This window comes from Eptesicus fuscus, chromosome 24 (genome assembly GCF_027574615.1).
Source record: "Eptesicus fuscus isolate TK198812 chromosome 24, DD_ASM_mEF_20220401, whole genome shotgun sequence".
NCBI classification, from domain to species: Eukaryota; Metazoa; Chordata; class Mammalia; order Chiroptera; family Vespertilionidae; genus Eptesicus; species Eptesicus fuscus.
This window is the reverse complement of record NC_072496.1, coordinates 8794372-8821847: the sequence shown is the minus strand read 5'-3', so window position 1 is coordinate 8821847 and position 27476 is coordinate 8794372. Positions and strand designations below refer to the sequence as shown.

The following is a 27476-nucleotide window of genomic DNA, read 5'->3' as shown; positions in this document are numbered from 1 at the left end:
AAATGAGTCTCAGGTGGTTGATCAGCTTGCCCAAGGCCACCTGGATGTTATCCCCTTTAAGTAGGGGAGGAGTTGGGGCTTGAGCAGAGAACTTTCTGGGTCCAGGATCGGGGTTCTGGAGAGGTAAGGTGAAAAAAAAAAAACACACATGCTCACACAGAAATTGAACGAGGATGTTTCATTTTGGAACTAGAAAAGGGCCAACAACGTTTAAAGGGTAAGACTTGACTGATAGAGCATAATTAGAAGGTGACTATTACTGATTTTGTTCAGGGCTCCAAGAGTATTCATTTATAAGCACCCAGAAATTCCCCAGCACCATACTCCTTTTAATAAGTTAATTATTTTACAGTATTTTTAGGGAACACTCGTAGGCTTTTGTTCTGTTTTTTGTTTTTTTCCTGGGCCAGTTTGCTTAAATGAACTATTCTTATTTTTTTTTTTTCAGTTTTAGATTATGACATTTTAAAAACTTGTAACTTTATAGCTCTGGAACTTGTAGTTCTGAAAACTTGTAACTGTATAGCTCTGAGTTGTCCATTGTGTGTATTTGTGTGTGTGTGTGTGTGTGTGTATGTTTTTCCCTTTGTACTTAAAGAATTTATCCAACGAGTTCTGCCAATTTTGCAACTAAAATTCAATTTCTGTACATTAAGAGCTCCATTTAGCGAATAAAACTCTTATTAGGAGTATGATTTTACATTAAACTTGGATATATGTGGTTATGGGGTAGGAGATGTTTGGCTTCTGGTTAATCCAAATATGGGTAAACCAGTTTTAATAGCTTTACCGTGCTCTTGGAATAAGGTGCTGGCTTTTTAAAAGGGGGAATTGGCGATTGGTGGATGGATGGTGTTTTGTAGCATTCAGCTTTGCTTTTCAAGGTTGATGAGAAGTATTTAGAGGCAGATTTCCGGTGTTATGTTCTGTTTTGTTTTGTTTTAATCTTAAGAGTTTGTGGTTCTCTTCTGGAATCTTATGGCAGCCATAGAATGAATGGGAGGGAGTGGAAGTTATATAAAACCAAATCAATTTGAGCCTTTCCTGCTACTAAAATACCAAAGAAGTACCTTTTCCAAGGACAGTGGAAACAAATGACAGTTAACTAGCTTTGTTCAGCCTCCCAGATTACATGAATACACTGTTACATATTTCCTTAGGACACTGTAGTTCAGAGGTATTCATGATATTTATAATGTCCTATTTTAATGTCTGTACTCCACACTAAGTTACAAGGTTCATGCAGGCCCAAACTGTGCATGTCTTGCTTTCTCCACGGTAATGTTACGTCTCTGAAACCCTGGATTCTTGCGATTTCCCAGGGCAGAGAGCCCCAGAAACGAATGCAGAGCCTGGCACATTGTCTGAGAATTGAACCTGGGCCTTCCAGGTCACAGGTGAGAGTCCTACCACTCTCACGCTGGGTTCTTGTTATTGCCCAGGATAGAAATCAGAAGAGCTCACCAGAAACCAATATAGAGAAAGGAGGTTTGCTTGTGCACAAGTAAGCACCACAAAGGGAAGGGACAGGGGCTGCTCCTCGAACCGAGGCAGGGAGCATTTTAAAGGGGCTTCGGTGGGGAAAGTGACGGCTAAGCATGCAGAGGCGAGGTTTTTCTGGTGCTTGCGCAGTGTGACTACATGCTTCTTCAAGTGTCACATGTCTCGTACCATGTGATATCTCCACCCAGGGGTATTTTTCTTTAGCAGTTCCATGAGGGGAGGTCAGGAAAGGATAGTCTTTCCTGCTAGTGTTCATGTGTGAACAAGGGAAAAAAACTTAATTGCTGCCCCCACCCCCCCCACCCCCTGCCAAAAATAAATAAATAGATGTTACAGGCAGCAGTAGACTTGAGTCTGGTGGTGATTGGTTGTAGGAGAGGGAAGGTCTTGGCTTCCTGCCAGCTGGGCCCAGGGAGTAGCAGCCTGCCTATCAGTGAGCCTTGGCCGGCTGGTTGGGTTGGCTCTTCAAGTTGCCAGTGTTGCTAAGTAATGGTCATTTTTCAGTCTTCCTCTTATTTGAACTGTCAGCAGCACTCAGCTTTCTTGAAACACTGTCCTGGTTCTTTCTACCTCTGTTTGCTTCTCCTGGTTTATTTTGCAGACTCGTCCTTCTCTGGCTATTAATGTTGAGATTCCTCAATATTTGGTCCTAGGTCCTCTTCTCATCTTACATTTCTCTCCCTGGGCTAACCTCCATATAAGCCCACAGATTGTATCTTTACCTAAATACAGGAAGCACAAATGTGTATCTCCATTTTAGGTCACAGTTGAGCTCAAGACATGTTTCTCCAATAGCCTAATTCATTAATCCACTCATTCAAGAAATATCTATTACATGGCCATTCGGTGCAAGGACTGTTCTCAGCTCTGGGCGTACAGCAATGAACAAAGCAAACAAATCCTTGCTCCCCTGGAGTTTACGTCCTAGTGGAGGATATATATATAGTAGGAGATAGTACGTTCTATGAAAAAGAAAAAAAAAGAAAACAGGAATAAGGAGTAGCTGCTCCATGCATTTCCTGTCTCTGCACTATATTGTTCACCAGGTGTCCTGGCCAAAAGTCTCACTGTCAGCCTTGAAACCTTTCACTCGCCCCCCCCCCCCCACCACCACCCCAAATCTTGCCAATTTCTGTTAATTTTAGCTCCTAGTATCTCTAGTTCCTGTTTCTGTATACTCCACTGCTGTTCTGCACATCTAAGCATCTGTCACGTGAACAGTAGCCTCCTAACTGATCTCCCACATCTTTTGTCCTTCAGTTCTGTCTTCACCGTTTCCCAGGTGATCCTTAGAGCAAGCCACCTTCCTGCCAAAATACATGTCTAGCTTTTCTATGCTCTCAGGACGTGTCAGGTTCCTTCAGCTTCTCTAGCCTCATTTATTTTCTTATAATTACAGTTTTATTATGGCGTAAGGATACCAGTTAGAACCGGCCAAAAGAAGAGCCGTGTAGGGAAAGCCTGGGAGGGTTGGAAACCTGGATCTTTTGTCATCCTCAGTAATCCCCAGTAATGAATTAACTCCCAGCACCGAGGTATGACAAGACTCAAAAGAATATTGTCACAAAGGGAGTTTCACCTGAACTTTTATCCAGAGTTTTTATTTGGGTTTTATTGCATAGACATGATTGATTTGGCGTTGAACTCAAATCTCCAGCCTCCTCTATTCCCTGGAGGTCAGGCTGATATCATATGTTTCAAAGCCCCAACCTTCTAATCACATGGTTGGTCTTTCTGGCTGGCCAGCTCCCACCCTGAGTCATCTTAGTGAAACTATCCTGTGGTTTGCGGGCCCTTCCATGAATAACAAAGACACTCTAATCGCTCAGGAAATTCTAAGGGTTTAGAGGTTACCTCTTGCTTAGGAACTGGGGACAAAGGCCAGCCAAACGCTTTATGACAGCTATTTTTAAATGGGTGGCTCTAACCTCAGCTCGCATTCACTGCTCTTCTTTCACTGCTATTCAGTTCTTAGATGTCCTACTGCTCCTTCCAACAGAGGGTATTCCTGTTTGCCTTACGCTGTATCTGAGATGCTCTTTCCACCATCCTGTAGATTGAGTTCACACCATTCAGCAACTACCCTGGACGCCCGGTTTGTGTCAGTCCTGTTGTAAGCATTAAGTGAACAAATGACTCAGTGGATAAAACACAGAATGAACCTTGCAGAACTTGTATTCCAGGGAAATTACTCCTGAACTCCTTAACTGGGTCATTTCTGAAGACGGTAAATCCTGGCAGCACCACACGTCTCGTTTTTGCAGTGGTTACATGTCTTTCACATACATGTAGATGATTATTTGACTAATGTCTGTTTCTAACACTAAACTTATACTCCAGGAGGCTAGGGATTCCTTCTCCCCTCACCTTCCCGTCACCGCCTCTAGCAGAGAACACAGTGCCTGACACATTAATATGTATTCAGTAGGTGTTTTTTAAATTGATGTCTTACTGAATTGATTGATTAAAAAATTAAAGTTGTTACCGTTTATGTTTCCTCTTCAGGACAGTATAAGATGGGCTATATTTCCTTCATTTTTTAATGGATATACACATACATTTATTCTTGCATGAATTTTGGTGATTTTTTTTAGCCTTGGAACATATAATCATTATTTTAGGTCATGTAAACATGTTCTCAAAGTTAAATTCTAATTTCTTGAGTTTAAAAATACAAACATGCTGAATACCCCTTTTGAAGGATTTTATTATTTTAACCAAGAAAATAGTTTTAGGTTGTTCCAACTATAAAAGTTTATAAGCACTTTAGGAATTAACTATTTTTAAGAGTAAAGATAAGAAATGGCTATTTAAAGTCAGAAAAAAATAGAATTTTTATTTAGAAAAATTGATTTACTTCATTTATGTGTTCCTACTATAACCTTTAAACAAATGAGGAAACTTACAACTCAAGCTTAAATAAGGTCTTTAAAGTGTTCAATGGTGAAATTAGGAGTAATCAAAATTATTTCTACCTATTGATGCCTGATCAGTTCATATTGATAAATCAATTTCTGCAGTTATTTTTATGTATGGAGATTTACTCCTTGTTCCATCCTCTGTATGACATGAAAGTTTTAGATTGTTTTAAATACACTGTATTGTCAAAATGTTTTATCTTAATCTAGATTTCTTTTTTATTCATCAGGTGATTCTGGACAAGGTTTGAGAAAGTGGATCAAGCAAGTTTTAAATCAAGATTTAACATTCCAACACATAAAAATTATTTATCCAACAGCTCCTCCCAGGTAAGTAGTAATTGATCTCAATGCTCAGGATAGCTCTTTGGCATACAACATACATACACTATAGATGTACTGACTAGATGTTCTTTAAGCTTAATTCTGTATTTTAAATATTTTAAATTGGGATACCTTTTTTAAAAGACTTTATTTATTTATGTATTTATTATTTATTTATTTATTTATTTAGTAATTACACTATTGGGCCAAGTTTTGAGAGGTAATTTATTCCCTCTTTGAAAAGCATTTTCTGGAGCTCTTATCTTAAACTTTGTCGCAAGCATGGCCTACAGGACTCCACTTCTAGCCTGGCAGATTGCTCCCCCACAGCTGAGATGTCTCCAGACCGTCAGCTGCTGTGTGCAGGAGGAGCCCAGCCACCCCTTTCGCCTCTGTGCACTTCCCACCAGTGTCCTTGCAGTCTCCACTTTCCGTCCTTGGTTATCAGTGTTCTCTCCAGAGAATCTTCAGCCGAATTTTCACAGTGGTTCTTCTGTATTTTAATTGTATTTCCAGTTTGGTCCTGGGAGAGTGTCAGATTAGCTTCCACTTACTCTACCGCCATTTTAGAATCTCCAAAGTTGTTTTATTAGGTCCTGAAGAATAGGTATTAAAATCTTCAACTATGATTATAGATTAGTCTGTTCCTTCCCTTAGTTCTTTCTCCGGGTGTGTTTTTAAGTGATATTATTAGGTGTGTGCCTATGTGGGATTATTGTCTTCCTCATTAGTAGCTACTTTTATATTATAAAATGGGAATTTTTATCTCTACTAATACCTGGACATGACATGTACTTTGTTTAATAATACAGTGTACTAGAGGCCTGGTGCACGAAATTTGTGTGTGTGTGTGGGGGGTGTCCCTCAGCCCAGCCTGTACCGTCTCCAATCTGGGACCCCTAGAGGGATGCCCAACTGCCCGTTTAGGCCCGATCCCCGAAATGGAGATTTGAGTTCAACTGCTCTCCTGCCTGATTGCCCCTAACTGCTTCTGCCTGCCAGCCTGATCATCCCCTAACCACTCCCCTGCCAGCCTGATCGACGCCTAACTGCTCCCCTGTAGGCCTGGTCGCCCCCAACTGCCCTCCCCTTCTGGCCTGCCCCCCCCCCCCAACTGTCCTCCCCCGAAGGCCTGGTCACCCCCAACTGCCCTCCTCTGCCGGCCCAGTCACCCCTAACTGCCCTCCCCTGCAGGCCTGATTGCCCCCAACTGCCCTCCCTTGCAGGCCTGATCCCTCCCAACTGCCCTCCCCTGCTGGCCTGATCACCCACAACTGCCCTCCCCTGCTGGCCATCTTGTGGCGGCCATCTTGTGTGTTGGAGTGATGGTCGATTTGCATATTACCCTTTTATTAGATAGGATATATGCCTTTCTATGTTATACTGTTTTTCCATCCTTTTGCTTTCCTTTGAGGAGTGTTACATAGTATGTATTTCTTCATCTTTAGCTATTAACCTATCTATATCATATTTAATGTAGGTTTCTTATAGACAATATTTATTTGGGCTTTTTCCCCCCCTTTAACCAATCTAAATAGTCTCTGTCTTTTAAGTATTTGTTTAGACCACTTGCATTTAATGTAACTATTGATATGTTTGCTTTTAAGTCTATGTTTTTTTTCTGCTTTTCTCTTTCCATTTTCTTTTTTATTTGAATTTTTTAATACTCCATGTTCATTTATCTATTTTTAATTTTTTCCTTATTGCTTAAGGGATATAAGGTATTTATCAAAGCTTTTACCTATTTAGTGTTGTTTATTTAGTCACTTTACATGAAATATAGAAACCTTACAGCCATACAGGATCTTTTATCCTCCCCTCTTTATGTTATACTTGTCATATGTATATCATCGGCAAACTGAAAACTCTATCAAACAAGATTATGATATTTGCTTTCAACAGTTACACATACTTGAAAGAATTTAAATAGGAGAACAGTAGCATATTATATTTATCCCATTGTGGTCTATTAAAGCATATCAGTATGTTTTGATTAAATTGTAAATTGTCATTTGGCTATAAGATATTCCTTTCCTCAGTCTTACTTAATAGGTGGTTTTAATCGGCCCAGTTAGGGGCATATTAAGTAAAAGTCAGCAATTAGCTTGTTATGTTTTAAATGGAAAATATTGCTTCATTTTTTTATTATATTAATTTGGACTCTATTTAACTGAAGTGCTCAATAAATATTTTTATTTCTGTGACATACTTTAATTGTATTTGTAATTAGAGGTTTTCTTGATTTGAGTTTACTATTAGAATTTCCATTTTAAAAATAATAACAATTTTTAACAAGCCATTAATAATTTATATGATATGTAGTTTCTCTTGGTGTTTAAAAAAAAAATTTTAAGTTATAAATTTTGCATAGTGCTTCTACTTTTTGATTCACTACTTTTTCACATGAACTGCATGTTTATATTTTTCATTAAACATGTTTTCCAAAACAGTATTAGGCACTTTTGATTTAGGTCCAAAACAGCTATTTTGAAGAAATAGTTTTACTTTTTTAGTGAGTATTATAAACAGCATATTTAAATACTTATTAGTATGTAAAAACTTGTTTTCTTAGAAACATGTTCTTTTTTGAAAAAGCAACAAAAGAAAAATTTGACCTTTTCCTAGAAATTAGAATATGGATTTTAGAAGAATTAAAGTGAAAAGAAATTCAGAGCAAAATAAAACAGTTTTAGATATTTTCTTATTTCTACCTGACACAAATTATCCAAGTGACATAAATGATTATTGACATCCATTATTCAGCAAATACTCGTTCTTGGCACTGGGGGTATCCCTGTATGAAAGAAAGTCCCCACTCTTAGGGAACTCATACAGAAATAGAAAAAAAAGAGAGAGAAATTAAGTGTATTAATTTCAAATAGTGATACATTCTGTATAGTTAAGTAGGATAATGGGATAGGGAGGCTATATGTCTGCATTATAGGATGGAAGGGAGATATACTGGAAATTGTAGGGTCAAAGAAGGTTCCCCTGGGGAAGTGACAGTTGAGTTGAGCCCGCCATGCAAGGATGTGGCAAAGAGCATTTCAGCTAGGGGAATATCAAATGCAAAGACCTCGGATCAGTAACGGGCTGTCCTGTTTGAAGGAAAGCAGGAGGGGAATGTGGACACTGGAAAGCACCGTGAAATGATGATAGAGAGGAAAACTGAGTCAGATGACATTATCTTAAAGGTTATGAATGAACTTGGGATGTTATAACTTTTAGGGAATGCAGATCAAAACAGAACTTGGTATCGGGCTGAATGTCAACTCTTTTTTTGTTGCTGTTAACTTTGGGCATTTTATTCCAGCTTAATATTTTGCCAGTGTGTAATAGTTTGATTGATTGATTGATTTAGGAGCCACACAGATGTTCTCTGCCTAACATATTTATTTATTGTGGTAATGTCTGAGCTCTTTTATACCAGCTAATAAAGTGATTTATTTGAGGAAGGTAAATGAGTATAACATATGTACCAGTTTGTTAGCTGTTTTAAAAAACAATCTTACTTTTATGCTTTATTTAACAGTTATTCTAACATCTTAAGAGAATTATTCTTACGTTTTCACAACAGAAAAGTTCTCAAGTATTTCTTGCCTCAGTAAATTTTACCAATTATCTTCTTTGAACAGAATTTTAATTTTCTTAGGTAATAGAACCAAAAGCAACCATATTAGTAAAAGTTACATTGGGATTTCACCTCCATGGAGCATCAATCCCTAATTAAGTAAGGCACTGTCAGAGACAAAAAGTTAAATGAATGTCATTTTTTCTATTAATGGCTGAGTTCCCAGAATGATTCATATCTTAGCCTATGATATCATCCTTATTTAAGTGCTTAGACAGACAAATAAACACTTAGAGAAAGAGCAGAATAAAATGAAAAGGGAAGTAGAAATAATTCAAGAGGAAAACCATCGAATTCACCTTTAAAGTGAGTGATATGTTCAGTTTTCATTCAGAAGATCACTGTGGTTTTCATGACAAATTGAATCCAGTCTAGAATTTCATTTTGTCTGGCATTGACCTTAATACTAGGTGGAAAGTACCTGCCTTCATTTTCAGAGGACTTTAAGAAAGTTAATCCTGACAAAGGGATTCCGGGATGTGATAGGCTTGAATGCTTTCGATCTTCTCTCCCCTTCTGATTCCAATTCATTTATCTCTCTTGAACAGAGGCTTCTGAGGTCAGGATGGTTGCAGGAGTGCGAGAGAATGAGCCAGTGCAGGATTTGATGTCTGCTCCACTGAGAGCCTGGGAACGAGGCAGGAGGACCCTTAGATGAGGATCAGAATGGACCAGTCCTGAGAGAAACTAGTCTGCAAAAATCTTCCCTCTCAGACCTTGTCATAAAATGCAAATTCCCAGGCAATCATGCAAGATTCACTAAAATCCCGCAATAATTTTTTAAGGAGAATTATTTTAAATTATTTTAAAATTGACTATTTGATAATTTTTTTAGATGGGTAAAGAAGAATGGATGCCTGAGAATAGGCAGGACAAGTTTGGAAAGAGCCTGATGGTACTGATGGTAGAAGAGGGGATCTGCATTACCCCCTCAGAGCATACTGGGAAACCACTGAAATGCCATCAGTAGGACGCTAATGCAGTGTAGGTAGGTAGAGCAGTAGAATAGCCACAACAAGAATAGAGCCTTCTCAACTCGTGTTCTTCACCTGAATCTCAGAACACAAAAAATGATTTGAGTGACTATTTTCTTGGTTTTCAAAGGATAGTATATGGAACTAGCACCATTCCAGATGCATTAAGAGAGAAGCCCATTTATTATACACTAGAGGCCCGGGGGGGAGGGGAGGGTCCCTTAGCCTGGCCTGCCTCCTCTTCAATCCAGGAGCCCTCAGGGGTGGGAGGCGACCTGGCAATCAGGGGAAGGCGACACCCCATCACACCTCTGCTGCTGCCACTGCCGGCAGTGCAAGCCTCTGCCGGCCCTGGTTACCTGAGCCTTGGGCGGCCCTGGGCGGCTGGGCAGCTGCCATCCAAGGCTTGCCTGTGCCTTGGGCCGGCCCTGGGTGGCTGGGCAGCCAACATCTGAGGCTTGCCTGCACCTCGGGCGTTGGCTGGGCAGCTGCCATTTGAGGCTTGCCTGTGCCTCAGGCCGGCCCTGGGCGGCTGAGGGGCTGAGAGGACTGGGGGACTCCAGAGGCAGGCATGTGGAGCAGCCGGGCCTGCCTGGGGGCGGGCCTGGCTTTGCCGCACGCCTGCCGCCCTGGCGGGGCAGAGGGGACTGGGCTCCACCATCTTGTGGGTGTGGGTTCTGCCATCTTTGCAACAGCGTGAGGGTCAATTAGCATATTCCCTCCTTATTGGCTGTGGGTGCTTCCATCTTTGTAACAGCATGAGGGTCAATTAGCATATTTCCTCTTTATTAGCTAGGATAGTGTATGTATTAAGCATTAGGGCTTAATTCTCTCATAGAACCTGGGTGAGAGAGACTAACTCATAACTATAGAATTAAATGGCAAAGGTGGAATTTTGCCTTTGTGAGGGAAGGTGTTTTTTTCTTTAATAGGCCCAATTGACTATCCATATAAAAGATTAACTTGAACCCTTAGTCACTTCTTGCACACATATATTCCAGAAAAATTCAAGACAAAAATGAAAACAATCATAGAAGAAAATCTTGTGTTCCATGTGTTCCAGGCTCCTCCACCTTCCCTTTGAGATTCCACAGTCTGTTCCATGCTTCTGTCTCTGGTTCTATTTTATTCATCAGTTTATTTTGTTCACTAGATTCCACATATAAGTGAGATCATGTGATATTTTTCTTTCTCTGACTGGCTTATGTCACTTAGCATAATACTCTCCAGGTCCTTCCATGCTGTCTCAGAGGGTAAGAGATCTTTTTTTACTGCTGCATAGTGTTCCATGGTGTAAATGTACCACAGCTTTTTTATCCACTCTTCTACTGATGGGCACTTAGGCTGTTTCCAGATCTTAGCTATGGTAAATTGTGCTGCTAGGAACATAGAGGTGCATACGTTCTTTCTGATTGGTATTTTGCGTTTCTTAGGATATATTTCTAGAAGTGGGATCACTGGGTCACATGGCAGTTCCAGAGTTAATTTTTTGAGGAACTCCATACTGCTTTCCATAATGGCTACACCAGTCTGCATTCCCACCAGCAGTGTAGTAGGGTTCACTTTTCTCCACATCCTCTCCAGCACTTGTCATTTGTTGATTTGTTGATGGGAGCCATTCTGATAAGTGTGAAGTGATATCTCATTGTTAATTTTCATCTCTCTGATGATTAGTGACTTTGAGCATTTTTTTCATGTCTCTTGGCCATTTTTATGGCCACTTTGGAGAAGTGTCCAGTTAGGTCCTTAGCTCATTTTTTAATTGGATTGTTCATCTTCCTTTTGTTAAGTTGTATGAGTTCCTTATATATTTTGGATGTTAAACCTTTATCAGATATATCATTCTCCCATACAGTGGGCTCCCTTTCCATTGTGTTGATGGTTTCTTTTTGCTGTACAGAAGCCTTTTATTTTGATGTAGTCCCATTTGTTTATTTTCTCCTGAGTTTCCTTTGCCCTAGGAGATGTAGCCATAAACGTATTGCTACAAGAGATGTCTGAGTTTTTGCTGTCTATGGTTTCTTCTAGGATTTTTATGGTTTCACGACTTACATTTGTCTTTTATCCATTTTGAGTTTATGGTGTAAGTTGGTGGTCTAGTTTCATTTTTCTGCATTTATCTGTCCAATTTTCCCAGCAACCTTTATTGAACAGGCTATCTAGACTCCATTGTATGTTTTCCCTCCTTTGTCAAAAATTAATTGTTCGCAATGGCTTGGGGTCTCTTTCTGGGGTCTCTGTTCTGTTCCATTGATTTATATACCTGTTCTTGTGCCAGTACAATGCTATTTTGATTACAGTAGCTTTGTATCCCCTCGTCTACTGATGGGCACTTGGGCTGTTTCCAGATCTTAGCTATTGTAAATTATGCTGCTAGGAACATAGAGGTGCATACATTCTTTCTGATAGGTATTTTGGGCTTCTTGATATATGGTATTGTGTCCAGCTTTTTTCTTCTTTCTCAAGATTGCTACAGCCATTGGGGTCTTTATAAGTTCCATATAAATTTTTGGAGTATTTGTTCTAGATTGTGAAATATGCTGGTATTTTATATATTTAAGTGTCAATAATATACAAAGCACTCTTCTAAATTACTAAAAAATTAAAAGCACAGTAGCAAAAAGCAAATGATATGATCAGGTAATTCCATGTGTGTGGTATTCTAGAAGAGGCAGCACTGATCTGTAGAGAGAAAATCCCCACTGGTTGCCTGGGAAGGGAATGTGAATCGCTTGCCAAGAGACATGAAGGGGTTTTCTGAGAAAAAGGAATGTTCTGTATCATTGTGGCAATGGTGGTTACATTGTCAAGTCTTTGAACTATATACTTAAAATGTGTACTTTTATATCTGTAAATTATTCCTCAATAAAGTTGATTTTAAAACGATAGTTGATACCGTTCAGAGATAGCATTTTATAGGGTGTTAGCACCGATTGCTGTTAGGGCTGTGGGCAAAAGGCTATTATCTTTTCCTGTTGAAAGGTTAATTTATAGATTTTATGGAAATTACTTTAAAACACGTTTTAAGATAAAAATTATACCTTTCAATCCAGCAGACCTGTTTTTGGACTCTTTCATAGGAATAAGTTCCAGTAGGTAAAAACACATATACAAATATATTTAATGTAGCATTCTTGGTGGCTAAAACCTGAGTACCAAATAAATGCCAATTAGTAGGGGAATGGTTGACTACACTGTGGACCATCTTGATCATAAGATACTAGAGGCCCGGTGCACAAATTCATGCACAGGTGGAGTCCCTTGGCCTGACCAGTGATCGGGGTTGATTGAGGCCAGCTCGCCCAGTCCCTATCGGAGCCAATGCCAGCCACAGGGAGAGACTGTGGGAGGTTGGCTGTGGGAGCGCACTGACCAGCAGGGGGCAGCTCCTGCATTGAGTGTATGCCCTCTGGTGGTCAGTGCACATTATAGCTACTGGCCAGTCATCTGGTCATACAGTTGCTTAGGCTTTTATATATAGACTAGCGGCCCGATGCACGAAATCTGTGCAGGAATAGGCCTTCCTTCCCCCAGCTGCCAGTACCGGCTTCCCTCTGGCACCCGGGACCTGGGCTTCCCTCACAGTCCTGGCTTTATCAGGATGGTCGTCGGGAAGGACATCCGGTCTAATTAGTATATTACTCTTTTATTATTATACACTAGAGACCCAGTGCACAAAGTTCGTGCACTGGGGGAGGGGGGCGTCCCTCAGCCCAGCCTGTACCCTCTCCAATCTGGGACCCCTCGGGGGATGTCCAACTGCCCTCCCCTGCAGGCCCAGTCCCTCCCAACTGCCCTCCCCTGCCAACCTGGTCGCCCCCAACTGCCCTCCCCTGCAGACCTGGTCCCCCCAACTGCCTTTCCCTGCTGGCCTGATCGCCAACAACTACCCTCCCCTGCCGGCCATCTTGTGGCAGCCATCTTTGACCACATGGGGGCAGCCATATTGTGCAAGGGCGTAAGGGTCAATTTGCATATTACCTCTTTATTATATAGGATTATATAGGATTACATAACCATTTAAAAGGATGGGCTACAACTATATCAGGTGGAAGGATTTCCATGAGGTAAAGAGAAAAGGCACACAAGAAAACCAAGTAAACTATTTAATTTTTGAAACGCAGTAGTGCTCTAAAAAGTGTCCTGACAAGATGCTTATTTTAATGTACATAAAAGAAAAATATTCAGGCATATATTTTAGATAATAAAAGTGGTTTACCTAGTGCAGGGCTGGGGAATGTCCAGCCCATGGGCTGTGTAAGGCCCACAAAATCATTTGGTCTGGCCCTGCCAAGGCATTAGAGGTAAGTTAATTAAATGTTGAATGAAATATAGCAGGCTAATTTTTTTTCAAGAAAAATGATTTTAAATATAATAATGTTACATACAATAAACAATAATTAAAGAAAAATGATTTTAAATATAAAGTTACATGCAATAAACATTAGTATTTCAAGAAAAACAATTTTAAATATAATACTACATGCAATAAAAGTTAATTTCTCAAGAAAAGTATTTTAAATATAATAATATTAAAACTGTACTAACATAGTATAATATCACAAAAGTTGTAGGAAATATTAAAAAACTGCAAATAACAGGATTACTTCTATTATATTCTAAAATCTTTTCTCTGGCTCTCTTTTCGTTCATCAGTTTATGTTGTTCATTATATTCCACAAATGAGTGATATTTATCTTTCTCCGTCTGGCTTATTTTGCTTAGCATAATGCTCCCCAGGCACACACATGATATTGCAAATGGTAAGAGTTCCTTTTTTTACAGCAGCATAGTATTTCATTGTGCAGATGTACCACCATTTTTAATCCACTCATCTGCTGATGGACCCGTAGGCTGTTTCCAAATCTTAGCTATTGTAAATTGTGCTGCTATGAACATAGGGGTGCATATATTCTTTCTGACTGGTGTTTCTGATTTCTTGGGATATATTCCTAGAAGTGGGTTTACTGGGTCAAATGGGAGTTCCATTTTTAATTTTTTGAGGAAATTCCATACTGTTTTCCACAGTGGCTTTACCAGTCTGCATTACCACCAGCAGTGCATGAGGGTTCCTTTTTCTCCACATCCTCTCCAGCACTTGTCGTTTTTTTTATTTGTTGATGATAGCCATTCTGACAGGTGTGAGATGGTGCCTCGGTGTTGTTTTGATTTGCATCTCTCGGACGATTAGTGACTTTGAGCATGTTTTCATATGTCTCTCAACCTTCTGTATGTCCTCTTCCTAAAAGTGCCTATTTAGGTCTTTTGCCCATTTTTTGATTGGATTGTTTATCTTCATTTTGTTTGAGTTTCCTGTAAATTTTGGAGATTAAACCCTTATTGGCGATAACATTGGCAAATATATTCTACCATGCAGTGGGCTTTCTTATTGTTTTGCTGATGGTTTCTTTTGCTGTACAGAAGCTATTTATTTTTATGTAGTCCCATTTGTTTATTTTCTCATTAGTTTCCATTGTCCTAGGAGCTGTATCGGTAAAGATACTGCTAAAACATATGTCTGAGATTTTGCTGCCTATGGATTCTTCTAAGATTTTTATGGTTTCCTGTCTTACTTTTACGTCCTTTATCCATTTTGAGTTTATTTGTGTGTATGGTGTAAGTTGGTGGTCTAGTTATATTTTTTTTTTTGCATGTATCTATCCAATTTTCCCAACACCATTTATTGAAGAGACTGTCTTGACTCCATTGTATGCTCTTGCCTCCCTTGTCAAATATTAATTGAGCATAATGGCTTGGGTCAATTTCTGGGTTCGCTGTTTGGTTCCATTGTTCTACATGTCTGTTTTTGTGCCAGTACCAGGCAGTTTTGAGAACAGTGGTTTTGTAATATAGCTTGATAGCTGGTGTTGTGATCCCTCTAACTTTGTTCTTTTTCAGGATTGCTGCAGCTATTCAGGGTCTTTTTTTATTCCATATGAATTTTTGGAGAGTTTGTTCTAGTTCTGTGAAATATTCCCTTGGTCTCTTAATGGGGATTGCATTGAATCTATAGATTGCTTTGGGTAGGGTAGTATGGACATTTTAATGATGTTGATTCTACCAATCCATGAACATGGTATATTCTTCCATTTGTTTATATCTTCCTCTATCTCTTCTTTCAACGTACTGTAGTTTTCCGAGTACAGGTCTCTTATGTCCCTTCCTTAGTTAAGTTTATTCCTAGGTATCTTAATTTTTCTTTTGGTGCAGTGGTAAATGGGATTGTTTTTTTAGTTTCTTTTTCTATGAGTTCATCATACTATCTAATAAAAGAGTAATATGCAAATTGACCATACCTCTACTATACTCACAAGCTACGCCCACCAGCCAATCAGGAGTTAGTATGCAAATTAACCCAACCAAGATGGCTGCGGCCACGGAGCGAACAGGAGGCTTGGGTTTCCCCGGCAATGGAGGAAGCCAAGCTTCCCGCACACCCTGGTCGGCCATGGACTCACTCAAGGCTACAAAGTTTCAATTATAGAAGATAAATAAATCCCAACAAAAATGGCTGTGGCCACGGAGCAAGCAGGAGGCTTGGGTTTCCCCAGCGATGGAGGAATCCAAGCTTTCTGCCTGCCCTGGCCTGCCCTAGCCTCCACTCAAGGCTACAAAGTTTCAATTATAAAAGATAAATAATTCCCAGATACCAGGACCTCCGCTTGGGTCGCCGGGGAGCATGGTCGGCCTGCAATCCACCACAGGCCCCTCGCCCAGGCCACCCCACACCCCAAAGAAACCCCCACCCTGATCTGGGACACCCTTCAGGGCAAACCAGCCAGCCCCCACCTGTGCACCAGGCCTCTATCCTAGCTAATAAAAGAATAATATGCAAATTTATCATCAATTCAACACACAAGATGGCTGCCCCTATGTGGTCAAAGATCCTGCCCCCATGTGGACACAAGGTGGCTGCCACAAGATGGCCAGCAGGGGAGGGACCAGGTCTGCAAGGGAGGGCAGTTGTGGGCGATCAGGCCTGCAGGGGACGGCAGTTAGGGGTGACCAGGCCTTCAGGGGAGGGCAGTTAGGGGGTGACCAGGCCTGCAGGGGATGGCAGTTAGGGGCAATCAGGCTAGCAGGGGAGCAGTTAGGCATCAATCAGGCTGGCAGGGGAGTGTTTAGGGGGTGATCAGGCTGGCAGGCAGAAGCGGTTAGTGGCAATCAGGAAGGCAGGCAGGCAAGCATTTGGGAGCCAGCAGTCCTGGATTGTGAGAGGGATCCCAGATTGGAGAGGGTGCAGGCTGGGCTGAGGGACACACACCCCCACACTGACCACCAGGAGGCAGATGCTCAACATGGGAGCTGCCCCCTGGTGGACAGTGCACTCCCACAGCGGGAGCGTCGCTCAGCTGACTGAAGGGCACCAGACACCAGGCTCACTGCTGGTGTACACAGCTGCAGCAGTGTGAGCCTCTCCCGTCTATGTGGCAGCACGCTACCAAGCAGCAGCAATAGGCACAGCGGGGCCAGGATGAGTGGGAGCAGCGAGAGGGCACAGGCCAGGCTGAGGAGAATTTGTGCACCAGGTCTCTAGTTGCTGTATAAAAAAGCCATAGATTTCTGAATGTTAATTTTGTATCCTGCTACACTGCCAAATTCATTTATTAAGTCTAGTAGTTTTTTGATGGAGTCTTTGGTGTTTTCTATGACAGGCTAATTTTTAAGTTGATCATTTTGTATGGCCCTCGAATGACATTATAGATATCCAAATGGCCCTTAGCAGAAAAACCTAGCGTGTTGGGCAAGATATGTGGTTGGAGGGGGGGAGGGAGTAAGATTGGCAAGGAGGAATGGTGCAAAAAATAAGATTTATATGACAAACATCAACACATATACACACACATACACACACACATAGATATAGGTATATAGGTATGTAATATCATGTATTGTCATAAACAGAGAAAATGCTAGGATTTTATATACTGTCTTATAGGAATATTCAAGATATACATTCCAGTTTTTTTAATGTTGTGTATTGTTGTTTTTTAATAAATTTTTATTGATTTCAGAGAGGAAAGGAAAGGGAGAGAGAAAAACATCAGTGATGAGAGAGAATCATTGATCAGCTGCCTCCTGCACGCCCCACAGTGGGGATCAAGCCCACAACCTGAGCATGTGCCCTGACCAGGAATTGAACCTCAACCTCCTGGCTCATAGGTCGATGCTCAACCACTGAGCCATGTTGTCTGGGCAAGATATACATTCAAGTTTCAGAAAGCATGTTGCAAAGTAATGTTTATAACATGATTCTATTTTAGTAAATAAAAGATCCTGTGTAGATGAGTTCATATTTCCAGATTTCTTTCAATTCATCTGAGAAAGTTTCCAAATGTCTTCCTCTTGATTTCCTGGCTCCCAAAGTGGATGCCCATGTATTGTGGAGTGGTCTGATCAATGATGGTGTAGCTCTCCTGCCCCCTTCAGTTCTACCCATTGGTCTAAAAGCTTCGATGCTTCCCACGGGCAGAGCTGCACAGACTGAGGGTCCTTTTGATACAGTGGATAAGAGAATGAGAGTTAAATATTTATAGCTCCCTGGGTCACTGAGGTTCCACTGGGTTTCACTAGAGGAGATGAAGGGAAGCACCATCAGGGCTCAGCTGGTGTCTCGCATCCTCCAGTGTTTTGCTCTGGTGAACATTTCACACTGTTTCACTGATTCTGGAGGGTGAGAGTATACAGCTAACCAAAATGGGCCCGGGAGTAGATGTAGGAGGAATTCTGCATCTGTGGTCATCACTGGTTTACATTCCTCTCACATCGTGATGGGTACCTTTGTCACTTTAGCTTCATTCAGAGTATGAATATCCTGTGAATGGGTTAAGATTCACTAGTACTGGAACCATCCCAACTTTACAAAAATGTAAAGAATCTGATAAGAGTAACCTTGTTCAACAAGACACCAATTCAGAGCATCTTATTACATAAAATGTCTTGTAAGTCCAACAAAGCACTCAATTTGAGACCCAAATTATTAGCTCACCTTGGATACTTGAGTGCTGCAAATTAACCAACTTTTAAAAGCACTCAATTATTTTTTCACTCTTGGGGTATTGAATTTTTTGCATGGACAAGCATTATTCAGTTAGCTGTGTATACTAAAATATCGATCCTTACATTAAAGGGGAAAAAAGCAGAAATTTTTAAAAACATAGATCTGATTAATCACTTTTTAAAATTGAGCAAAAATATACACACGTACTATTTACATACATAATATATATATAATTCAATTTTTGTGAGGATTTTTGGAAAATTTATGAATCTTAAAAATGGAGAAACTAAACATGTACTGGCATTAGTAAATGTTAATGGAATTGATATACGTATAGGTGAGCTAATGCCAAATACATAGGGGTGCTTTTAATAGGAATTTTTCAATTTATAAAACTTGGAGGAAATTGAAATGATTTATTCAAAACACTAGAAATTTAAAAATCTACCTTAGATCTTAGAAAATAAAAAAATCTACCTTAATGTCATCTTTTTTTTTTTTTTTTGGTTTTAAACAGACCCTATACTCCTATGAAAGGAGGAATCTCCAATGTGTGGTTTGACAGATTTAAAATATCTAACGACTGCCCAGAGCACCTTGAGTCCATCGATGTGATGTGTCAGGTGCTCTCAGACTTGATTAATGATGAAGTAAAAAGTGGCATCAAGAAGAATAGAATATTAATAGGTAAGACCTTCAAATGTTGGTAATTCCATTTTTTTTTTTACTTTTGTTTAAATTTGTTACATTGAACTTTACTTGGAATATTATTTAGAAGCACTTCTATATCATTTGACCTGTTTATAGTTTCAAATAAACTATGTACTAAGGGTTTCAAAGATATTAGAATTATAAACAATAACTCAGAAACTTTAATTCCATTTCATTTTAATAATAACAGTTTGAGAGCCCCATGTTTAATTTTAATAAGGAGATTATTCAATTCAGTTTTTAAAACAATTTATTTTAATTAGCTTAAGTTTTATTATATGTTTAAACTTCTGTTGCCATGATTAAGATAAAGTACACAGTCAAAATATAACATTGAATTTACGAAGAGTTAACTCTTCAGAGTTAGTATCACAGGAATAAGGTATTTATAAACTTCTGTTAACTAACTTGAGCAACTTCTATTCTTACAGGGCTATAATGTGCCTTTATATAAACTCTTTATTCTACTTAATACCCTTTTTCTGTAATCATCAAATACATAAACTATAATATCTCTATTTTTATACTACATACAAAAATGAGATTGGATGTTTACAGTAACGTCACCTTTTATGGGCCTCTGTTTTCTCATCTATATTTAACTCTGAGTTTCTATGTATCTATGTTTAACAACTATGTTTAACTGTAATACAGATAAATGTATATCATAATGGAAGTGCTGGGTGGAGCACAGGGAAGGGCACCCACCTCCGTCTAGGCCAGTGGTCGGCAAACTCATTAGTCAACAGAGCCAAACATCCACAGTACAACGATTGAAATTTCTTTTGAGAGCCAAATTTTTTAAACTTCTTCTAACACCACTTCTTCAAAATAGACTCACCCAGGCCGTGGTATTTTGTGGAAGAGCCACACTCAAGGGGCCCAAGAGCCACATGTGGCTTGCAAGCCACAGTTTGCTGACCACGGGTCTAGGGCATTAGACAACATACTTACAGGACAGAATTAAAAATGTGTGCATGTATGACAGATTCCATCATATTCAGTTGTTTACCAGATATTTTCGAAGTTCCTCCTGTGGGCAGGCAATGTGTTAGATGCTCAAAGGGACACATAGCTAAATAAAACAGGATCTATCTCACAATTGTTCACAACGTGGAAGAGCCCAGGAGGTACTTACAATGACAACTGGAAATAAAGCAGCTGATGATGAGTGCCCTACAGCCCAATAACTGCCTGCTCCTCAAAGAGAGTGATCACACATATTCATTATTATTTCCCAGGACCCAGCGCCATTCCTGGCACAGAGCGGTGCCTAGGCAAGTTGTCACGGGTGGCATGATCTGTCAGTGAATTGTTGACTTGAATAATTAAGTACCACAGGGATTCAGAAGACATCCTAGGTATTTGAGGCTGTTAGAGAAGTCTAGTGGGAAGGTAGCTGGGGGCATTGGAGTTTTGAGATGTACAGATAAAATTTTAACTATTCATAGTGTGCAGGTGTAGGCATAGAGAATTATATGAACAGTCATACAAGCAGAAAAAGGAGTGCTTGTTTGTCTGGACATTACATGGTTTTAGCAGAAAGTTTGTTGTCTGAATGGAAAATGCCTTGTTGACTCTGGTAGGAGGCTGAAGAGCCTGTTAGTGACAAAAATGGGTTCCAGGCTAAGTCTATCGGTGCCTATTTAGATTCTGCTGTCTCACCTGTACAGGGGGCTAATGATTCATTGTCTACTTACTGGGAGATGGTGTTTGTAAAACACTTGGTTATTCTAGACTCTCAGTAGATTCTTTCTGGTTTCCCTTGTACCCTTTATTCTGTAGATAATTGATGAGAGATGATTGAAGAAGGTGTTTGAGTCATATAGTTAATTACAGTTATGCTTTAGGAAAATTAATCTGGCAGAAGGGGTAAGTGATAAGTTTCGAAGTTGGATGTAGAAACCCCAGTTACTGAATTTACATGGTAATGAGGTCCTGAAGAAATGTGATGAGAGGGAAAAGAAAAAATTAGGATAAGAAATTGCTTTAAAATAAAATTATAAACTCTTCATTCATAAAAAAGTAGAAAATATTCTAATTAGTACTCTTAATTTACATGTTAATAAAGTTTAAGTGCTATTAACATTTTAATGAAGGAAGGATTCAGTAGGAATTCAAAGAAAAAATGCTTTGAGATTCTGAACAATTTTATTAAACACATCAGAATGATATTAGATTACTTTAAAAAATTAATTCTGAGAGAAAAAAATAGAAAATTATTGAAAATGGAAAAATGGAAGTTATGGGTACACAAACTGTCCTTATTGCTTTTGTTTAATCTATATATATATATATAAAAAGCCAGCAACCAGAACGCCATAAAGACCGTAACAACCAGTCGCTATGACGCTGGCCAACCTCCCGCGGCCCCTCCCCCAGCCAGCTCCACTCCCAAAAGCCCCCCTACTCTGATCAGGGGCAGGGCCTGCCAGCCAACCACCCATGGACCCTCCCCCAGGCCAGTGGCCCCCAATCAGCCCCCAATACCCCATTCAGGGGCAGGGCCAGCTGGCCCACAGCCCCTCCCCACAGCCAGCCCCACCCCCGATCAGCCCTCACCACCCCAATCGGCCCATGGCCCTTCCCCCCAGTCACCTCCACCCCTGATCGCCCCCCCTACACACACCAATTGGGGGATGGGGCTGGCCGGCCCACTGCCCACAGCCCCTCCCCATGGCTGGCCCCTCCCCCAACCAGCCCCCTACCCCAATCGGGGGCGGGGCCAAATGGCCAATCACCCACGGCCCCTCCCCTCAACCAGCCTGGCCCTGATGGGGCCCCGATCAGGGGCGGGCAGGCCGGCTGGCCGGCTGGCCAACCTCCTACTGTCTCCTCCCAACAGGCCTGACGCCAATCTGCTGATTGGGGCCGGCTGGACCCCACCCATGCACGAATTCGTGCACTGGGCCTCTTAATATGTGATAAAATTTCCGGTTTAATATCACACAATATACACTCTGTGGTTATAATTGCAACCAGTGTAACTTTGTAAACAAAACTATTCTCTATATTTGAGTAGGTGGGATCCCATTCTTTCTCCGTGGTTTTATTTTAATTAATGGCATTTTATTATATTAAACTTAGTGTTTTAAGAACAATTTTTTTATAGTATATGATATCCAGCCTTCTCTCGGTCAAGTAAAAAATGGTACTTCTCATACTAAATTCAGTCTCCAAATTGTTAAAAATTTTAAGACCTGGAGTACTAAACAAAAACCAAAAAACAAAAAAAAAAACAACTATCAAAAATGTTACAGTCTAATGAGGGAGATATAGAAGCCAAGTGTTCTAATACAATACAAGAGTTATTGTAAAAATGTGTTCAAGGTACAGGGTGAGCAGTAAAGGAAAGAAGTAGTGATCCTTTTAGGGAGTTAAGAACTGCTTCTTAGGAGACATGATTCCAACCGAGTTACAAAGAATGAGTCAGAATATGACTGATAAACAGGAGGGATACATTCATGAAAGAAAGCGAGAGGCATGTCAGATTCTCTCTGGAAATAGTTTAGTGCACGCCCCGACCCCTAGGGATTTTGAATTATATGCAGAGAATGACATGAAGAGTGTGCATTTTAGAAAGATTGTGCTTAACAACACCATGGAGGGCGGCCAGTGTGAAGCCAGGAGAAGAACAAGAAGGCAGATGTGTGGAGCCAGTAGAGGGATGAAAGACTAATGCACGCGCTGTGTCAGGTTTTGGAAACAAGGATTATTAGGAGGATACCTAAGGGCAGTCGACTTCGGGTGTTAGCAGTGAAAACACACTCTTTGTTTTTAGTTGTTATCAATGGAAATATATTACCTTCCTAGTGAAAAAGAAAAACTTTGGCCTGATAGGAAGAGCTGGGCCAAGGTTCACCACCTAGCTCAGTGTCTGATACAGAGGGAGGGATTTTCAGTGCAGTGTGCTCCTCGGAGACATGTGAGTCCTCGCTCTCTACATAAGAAATGTGTATATTTAATTTTATATATTTATACCAAACATGATTCTACAAAAGGTATGAGAAAATAGTGACTTTTGAATTTTGTTCTCAATGTTGGCAATATAGTTATAAATAAAACCTGGGACAAGTCCTATATTCTGAGAAAATTATTCATGACATTATATTATCCTAGGGGTGGGGAACCGTTTTTCTGCCAAGGGCCATTTGAATATTTATAACATCATTTGTGGGCCATACAAAATTATCAACTTAAAAATTACCCTGCTCTATTTGGTCAAACATTTATTTAACTCACCCCTAATGCCTTGGCAGGGCCAGACCAAATGATTTTGAGGGCACTACACAGCCCTCGGGCCAGATGTTCCCCACCCCTGCATAATCCCGTCTTCTGATTTGATTAACAAGGTGAAGGAAGTGTCCAGTATGCAGAATGTAAGTGTATTTCATAGTACAGTCTGCCTCTCTGTTACTTTCTTGAACTCTCCCTTTCCTTCTGGTATGTTCTTGTTTAATGTGAGAAATCAAAGTGGGAAAGGTTTATCATTTTCCTTGTGTGTACTGTTGTGCTTAGAAAATATATATGGTAGTAATACTACTAAAATAGTTGACATTTACATTACAATTGACAGGTTTTAAATTGCCGTTATATATCGTAATGTTTCATATTTAGTGTTTAAATTATACAAGTTGTTTTCATATCTCTCTCTTGGGCCTTATAATAGGTTGGGTGGGAATTTATTCTCATTTCAGTTATGATTAAACTAAACATCCAAGAGGTTGCTGGCTAATGCAAAATAAAGTTGGGACTAGAACCCAGACCCACGGACTCAGGCAAGAACTTTGTACAGAATGAGATTCCTTTTTTGGCCACTAGGTGGTGATGATTTGTTGAGAGAAAATTGATGTAATTTAGGTTTAACTTTGATCTGAGATGTATAGATCTTGACAAATTATATGACCAGATTATAAGAATTTTGATAATATGAGCATACTATGATAATTTTGAAGCAGGGAGAAATAAGCAAGTTATCCTGGAATTATACCTAAGTAGAATTCTAAATACCCATCATGAGGGTAATGGTTAAGGGAGTTATGGTCTGTTAATACAGATGAATATTAAGTAACCATTAAATACTATATATACTGTCAGAAGGCATTTAGTAAGTATGTGTTCAATGAATAAAAATATAATTACAGAGTTTTGTGATTCTTTTGAAAGATTTACAAATCAGTATTACATGGAAAAGGTATAAAATTATACATTTAGTGTTTAACTATTAACATGAATTTTTTAACATGTCAAAATTATGTAGGAGTAGTAAGATTTTAGATGACATTTATTTCTGTCTGTATGATGGAAACACTTTATATAATGGGTATATACTAATATATTGATTTTATAAACTTTAAAGTAAAAATGAAGGGATAGTTGGAATTACCAAGATGAACATGCCTGCCACCAGCATTTCCAGGGTCCCTTGTCCTGACTTAATACAAGTGTCTTCTGTAGCTCTTTCTTGGAGCTAAAATTTAAGAATGATAGCATCCTACTTGCTTTTAACTCATGTATGTCTTAATTAAGCAACTTATGTTTCTTTAACAACTATTATCAGGATTTTCAAGCAGTGGAACTGCTGTTCTAACAGTTTTGCATAGATGATAAATATTTTGGTTATCCTATAAATTTTGTGTGAGAGAAAATATACAAATATATAAACATATAATCTCAAATCTTTTGAGACTTTATCACAGTTCAGTCTGAAGCATAACATATAATTAAATGGAAGAATTGTTGAAATTTGGAGGGAGGGCAGATTTTATTACATTTTTAAAATCCTATTCAATTGATAGTAAACTTGAGTTGTAAGTATTTTTTCCTCTGGATTTTGTTTCAGATAGATTAACTTATTTTTCCCAGTACAGTTTTTTTATATATTGTTTCTGTTTTATTTTATTTAAGGAGTTCATAAAAACTAGGTTTATTATTTTTTAACATGTTTTATTCAGCTCGTTAATCTTAAATGTATGTTGAAATGTTAACTCTTGACATTTTAATACTTTGCCAGCAACTATAAATATACATTATAACCATTACCTACAATGAGTTTACTATTTGGTATTTACTTATTGAACAGTATATTTTATATTGCATTTTAGACATTTAGATGGAAATTGAATTCAAATAACTAGCCCTTTGTGTTAAATGTTTTTCTATTCTAAAAAAATACACAAAGTCCCTTTTCATAGCAGTGTCCGATGCTAAAGGTGACTGCATTGTCAGAGATGGCTGGTGAGAAGTTGCAGCTTACCTCCTGAGAGTATAAATGGGTAAGGGACATACATTACATTTTTAAATAATAAGATTTCAGTGAGTACATTTGTCTCCCTTATAAGTTATGAGAATTGAACTTGAGGTTAAGTGCTTGCAGGATGCATTTATGTTTGTTCATAATTACATTTCCTACGTGGAAAATGTTTTCTGTTTGTGGTTGTTGTTAGGCTACATGTCCTGGTGATGTAAATTTGTCACCTTGCAGAAATATCCTGATGGCAACTGCAGTTGGCTGTTCATTTATTCATGTTCATTAAGTATTTATTAAGCACCTACTATGTTCAAGGCACTGTTCTGTGCCTAGGGAGGGTAGGTACATCAGTGAATAAAATATACAAAAATCTCTGCTCACATGACCCTGATAGTCTAGTGGGGGTTGTCTTCTGCCCTGGACTGTTATAGAGTCAGAGCAGAAGTGGCTGCATGTAAAAGGTCTGATAATAAAGATCTACTTGATAAATTCCACCCAGTAATTCAGTGCTAGGAAAAGTTGCCAGTACAACTTGGTATGCTTTTTTCTGTTAAGGAGTATTGCCTTGCTACAGGGAAGCAGTTAAATGTCCAATCCCACCCCTAATTATTCTGCCCCTCCCTTTCTCTTTTGTTCTCCTTGACCTCTTGGTCTCTCCCCAACCCTTCTCATCTTCCCCTCATTTTAGAGATGTAATTGTATTGTTAACAGTGTGTTGGATAAGCAACTTTGAATTCATTTTGTCAGTAAATGGTGAAAAGAGGGGAGATCAGAAGAGAAGGAAGTAGAAGGTGAGCATTTGCTAAGATCACTTTTGTGAACTTTAAAGAAAGGCTAAAAGTATATTCTGAGAGGTATGGAGTCTTATTCCCAAACTGAAAGTAAAGTTCTGTAATTATAATAACTGTAAATTTTGAAAGTCCTTGCTGTTTGAACTTTTACAAGTGCTTATTAAGCATTTATAGAAGAGGTTTTAAAATGTGATGGAAACCCTAGAGATCTTCTTGTTCAGCTAATTTTACTGGAAATGAAATAATCCTGTATACAGTAAGCTCTTCATGTTTTAATGGGACACGGCAAAGATGTTTTAATGCACAAATTCGTAGATAATGGTGCCGGGGCTTTTAACATTTTTTGAAATGTGATGCACAAATGCAAAGTTTACATACAATTCTAAGATATATATGCTCCCTACTCCCCCACCTGGCTTATTCGTGAGCCTCTAATTAGATGTATCTGCATCTGGGAGTGGTTTTGAAAGAGCCTTTCAAGTTGTTCCCATCCATGGTGAGCTGCTGCTACTGGTGAGACCCTATTATTTCCTTCTGATTCTCTGCTGAAACCACAGGTGTAATATGTATCATACTGTGCCCTTTTTAAAAATCTGAACTTCCCAAGGCTGGTAATCTTTACTCATAGATTTGTACCCTGGGTCCAGAATAATATTACCAGCCTGCCTCAGTAAAGTAGTTCTGTTTTAATAAGTATCAGCAAGGAATCTGGGTTTCACAAGTCCTAGCTTTACAGCTGAAATTAGGGGTACAGCCTTACCCAGGTCATCTAATCTCCTGTGGCTAAAGCTCCCTTCATCTCTAAAGGAGATTGAAGTAAATTCAAATTTACAATCTCTAAGGGCTCAGCTTTATACTTTGTTAATTGAAATAAAGCAGGAGGCTGGAAATGAAAAGCTCTGAATTCTATACCAAAGTATATTTTTCTATTTCCACAAGTGTGCAGCTTACTTTTTGTATTTCTCATGAAATAACATACCAAGTCTCTAACCTGAGGTTGGGTCACCCTCTCTGCTGTGTCTCCATTATGATGTCTCTGTTTTCCCCCAAAAAATGAGGGTCCATGTATTTTCACACATGTGCTGCCCAAGGGAGCGCTAGCTTTGTGTATATTAATCTGCATATCTTCAATGTGCAGCACAGTGCTTGCAGGTAAAGACAATAAGGTTTGTCAAATGAGTAAATATATATATATGTGTGTGTGTGTGTTTCAATTATACCATCGTCAGTCAGTTTTCAAAATAATAATGTAATCCAAAAATGTTTTAACTAGCTCACCCAGTCTTTGATTAACTTTCCTAGTTCAGAGGTCACTAAGCATCTGTTGGTGACAGGCACTAGCAGTATAGCTTCTAACTTGGCAAGAGATGCAT

At 39.4% G+C, this 27476-nt stretch overlaps 1 protein-coding gene across 3 annotated transcripts in view; it reads left to right on the top strand.

Annotated features, from left to right (window-relative positions):
- LYPLAL1 (lysophospholipase like 1) overlaps nt 1-27476 on the top strand; it is a 66535-nt gene that overhangs the window by 1302 nt on the left and 37757 nt on the right. For all 3 annotated transcript variants that reach the window (XR_008555363.1, XM_054713101.1, XM_008149899.3), the window contains exons 2-3: nt 4652-4751; nt 18869-19038. Coding sequence is in view for 2 of the 3 variants with exons in the window: in XM_054713101.1 (XP_054569076.1) it covers nt 4652-4751; nt 18869-19038 (270 nt within the window). In the remaining variant the exon portion in view is untranslated. The remainder of the gene's footprint in view (nt 1-4651; nt 4752-18868; nt 19039-27476) is intronic.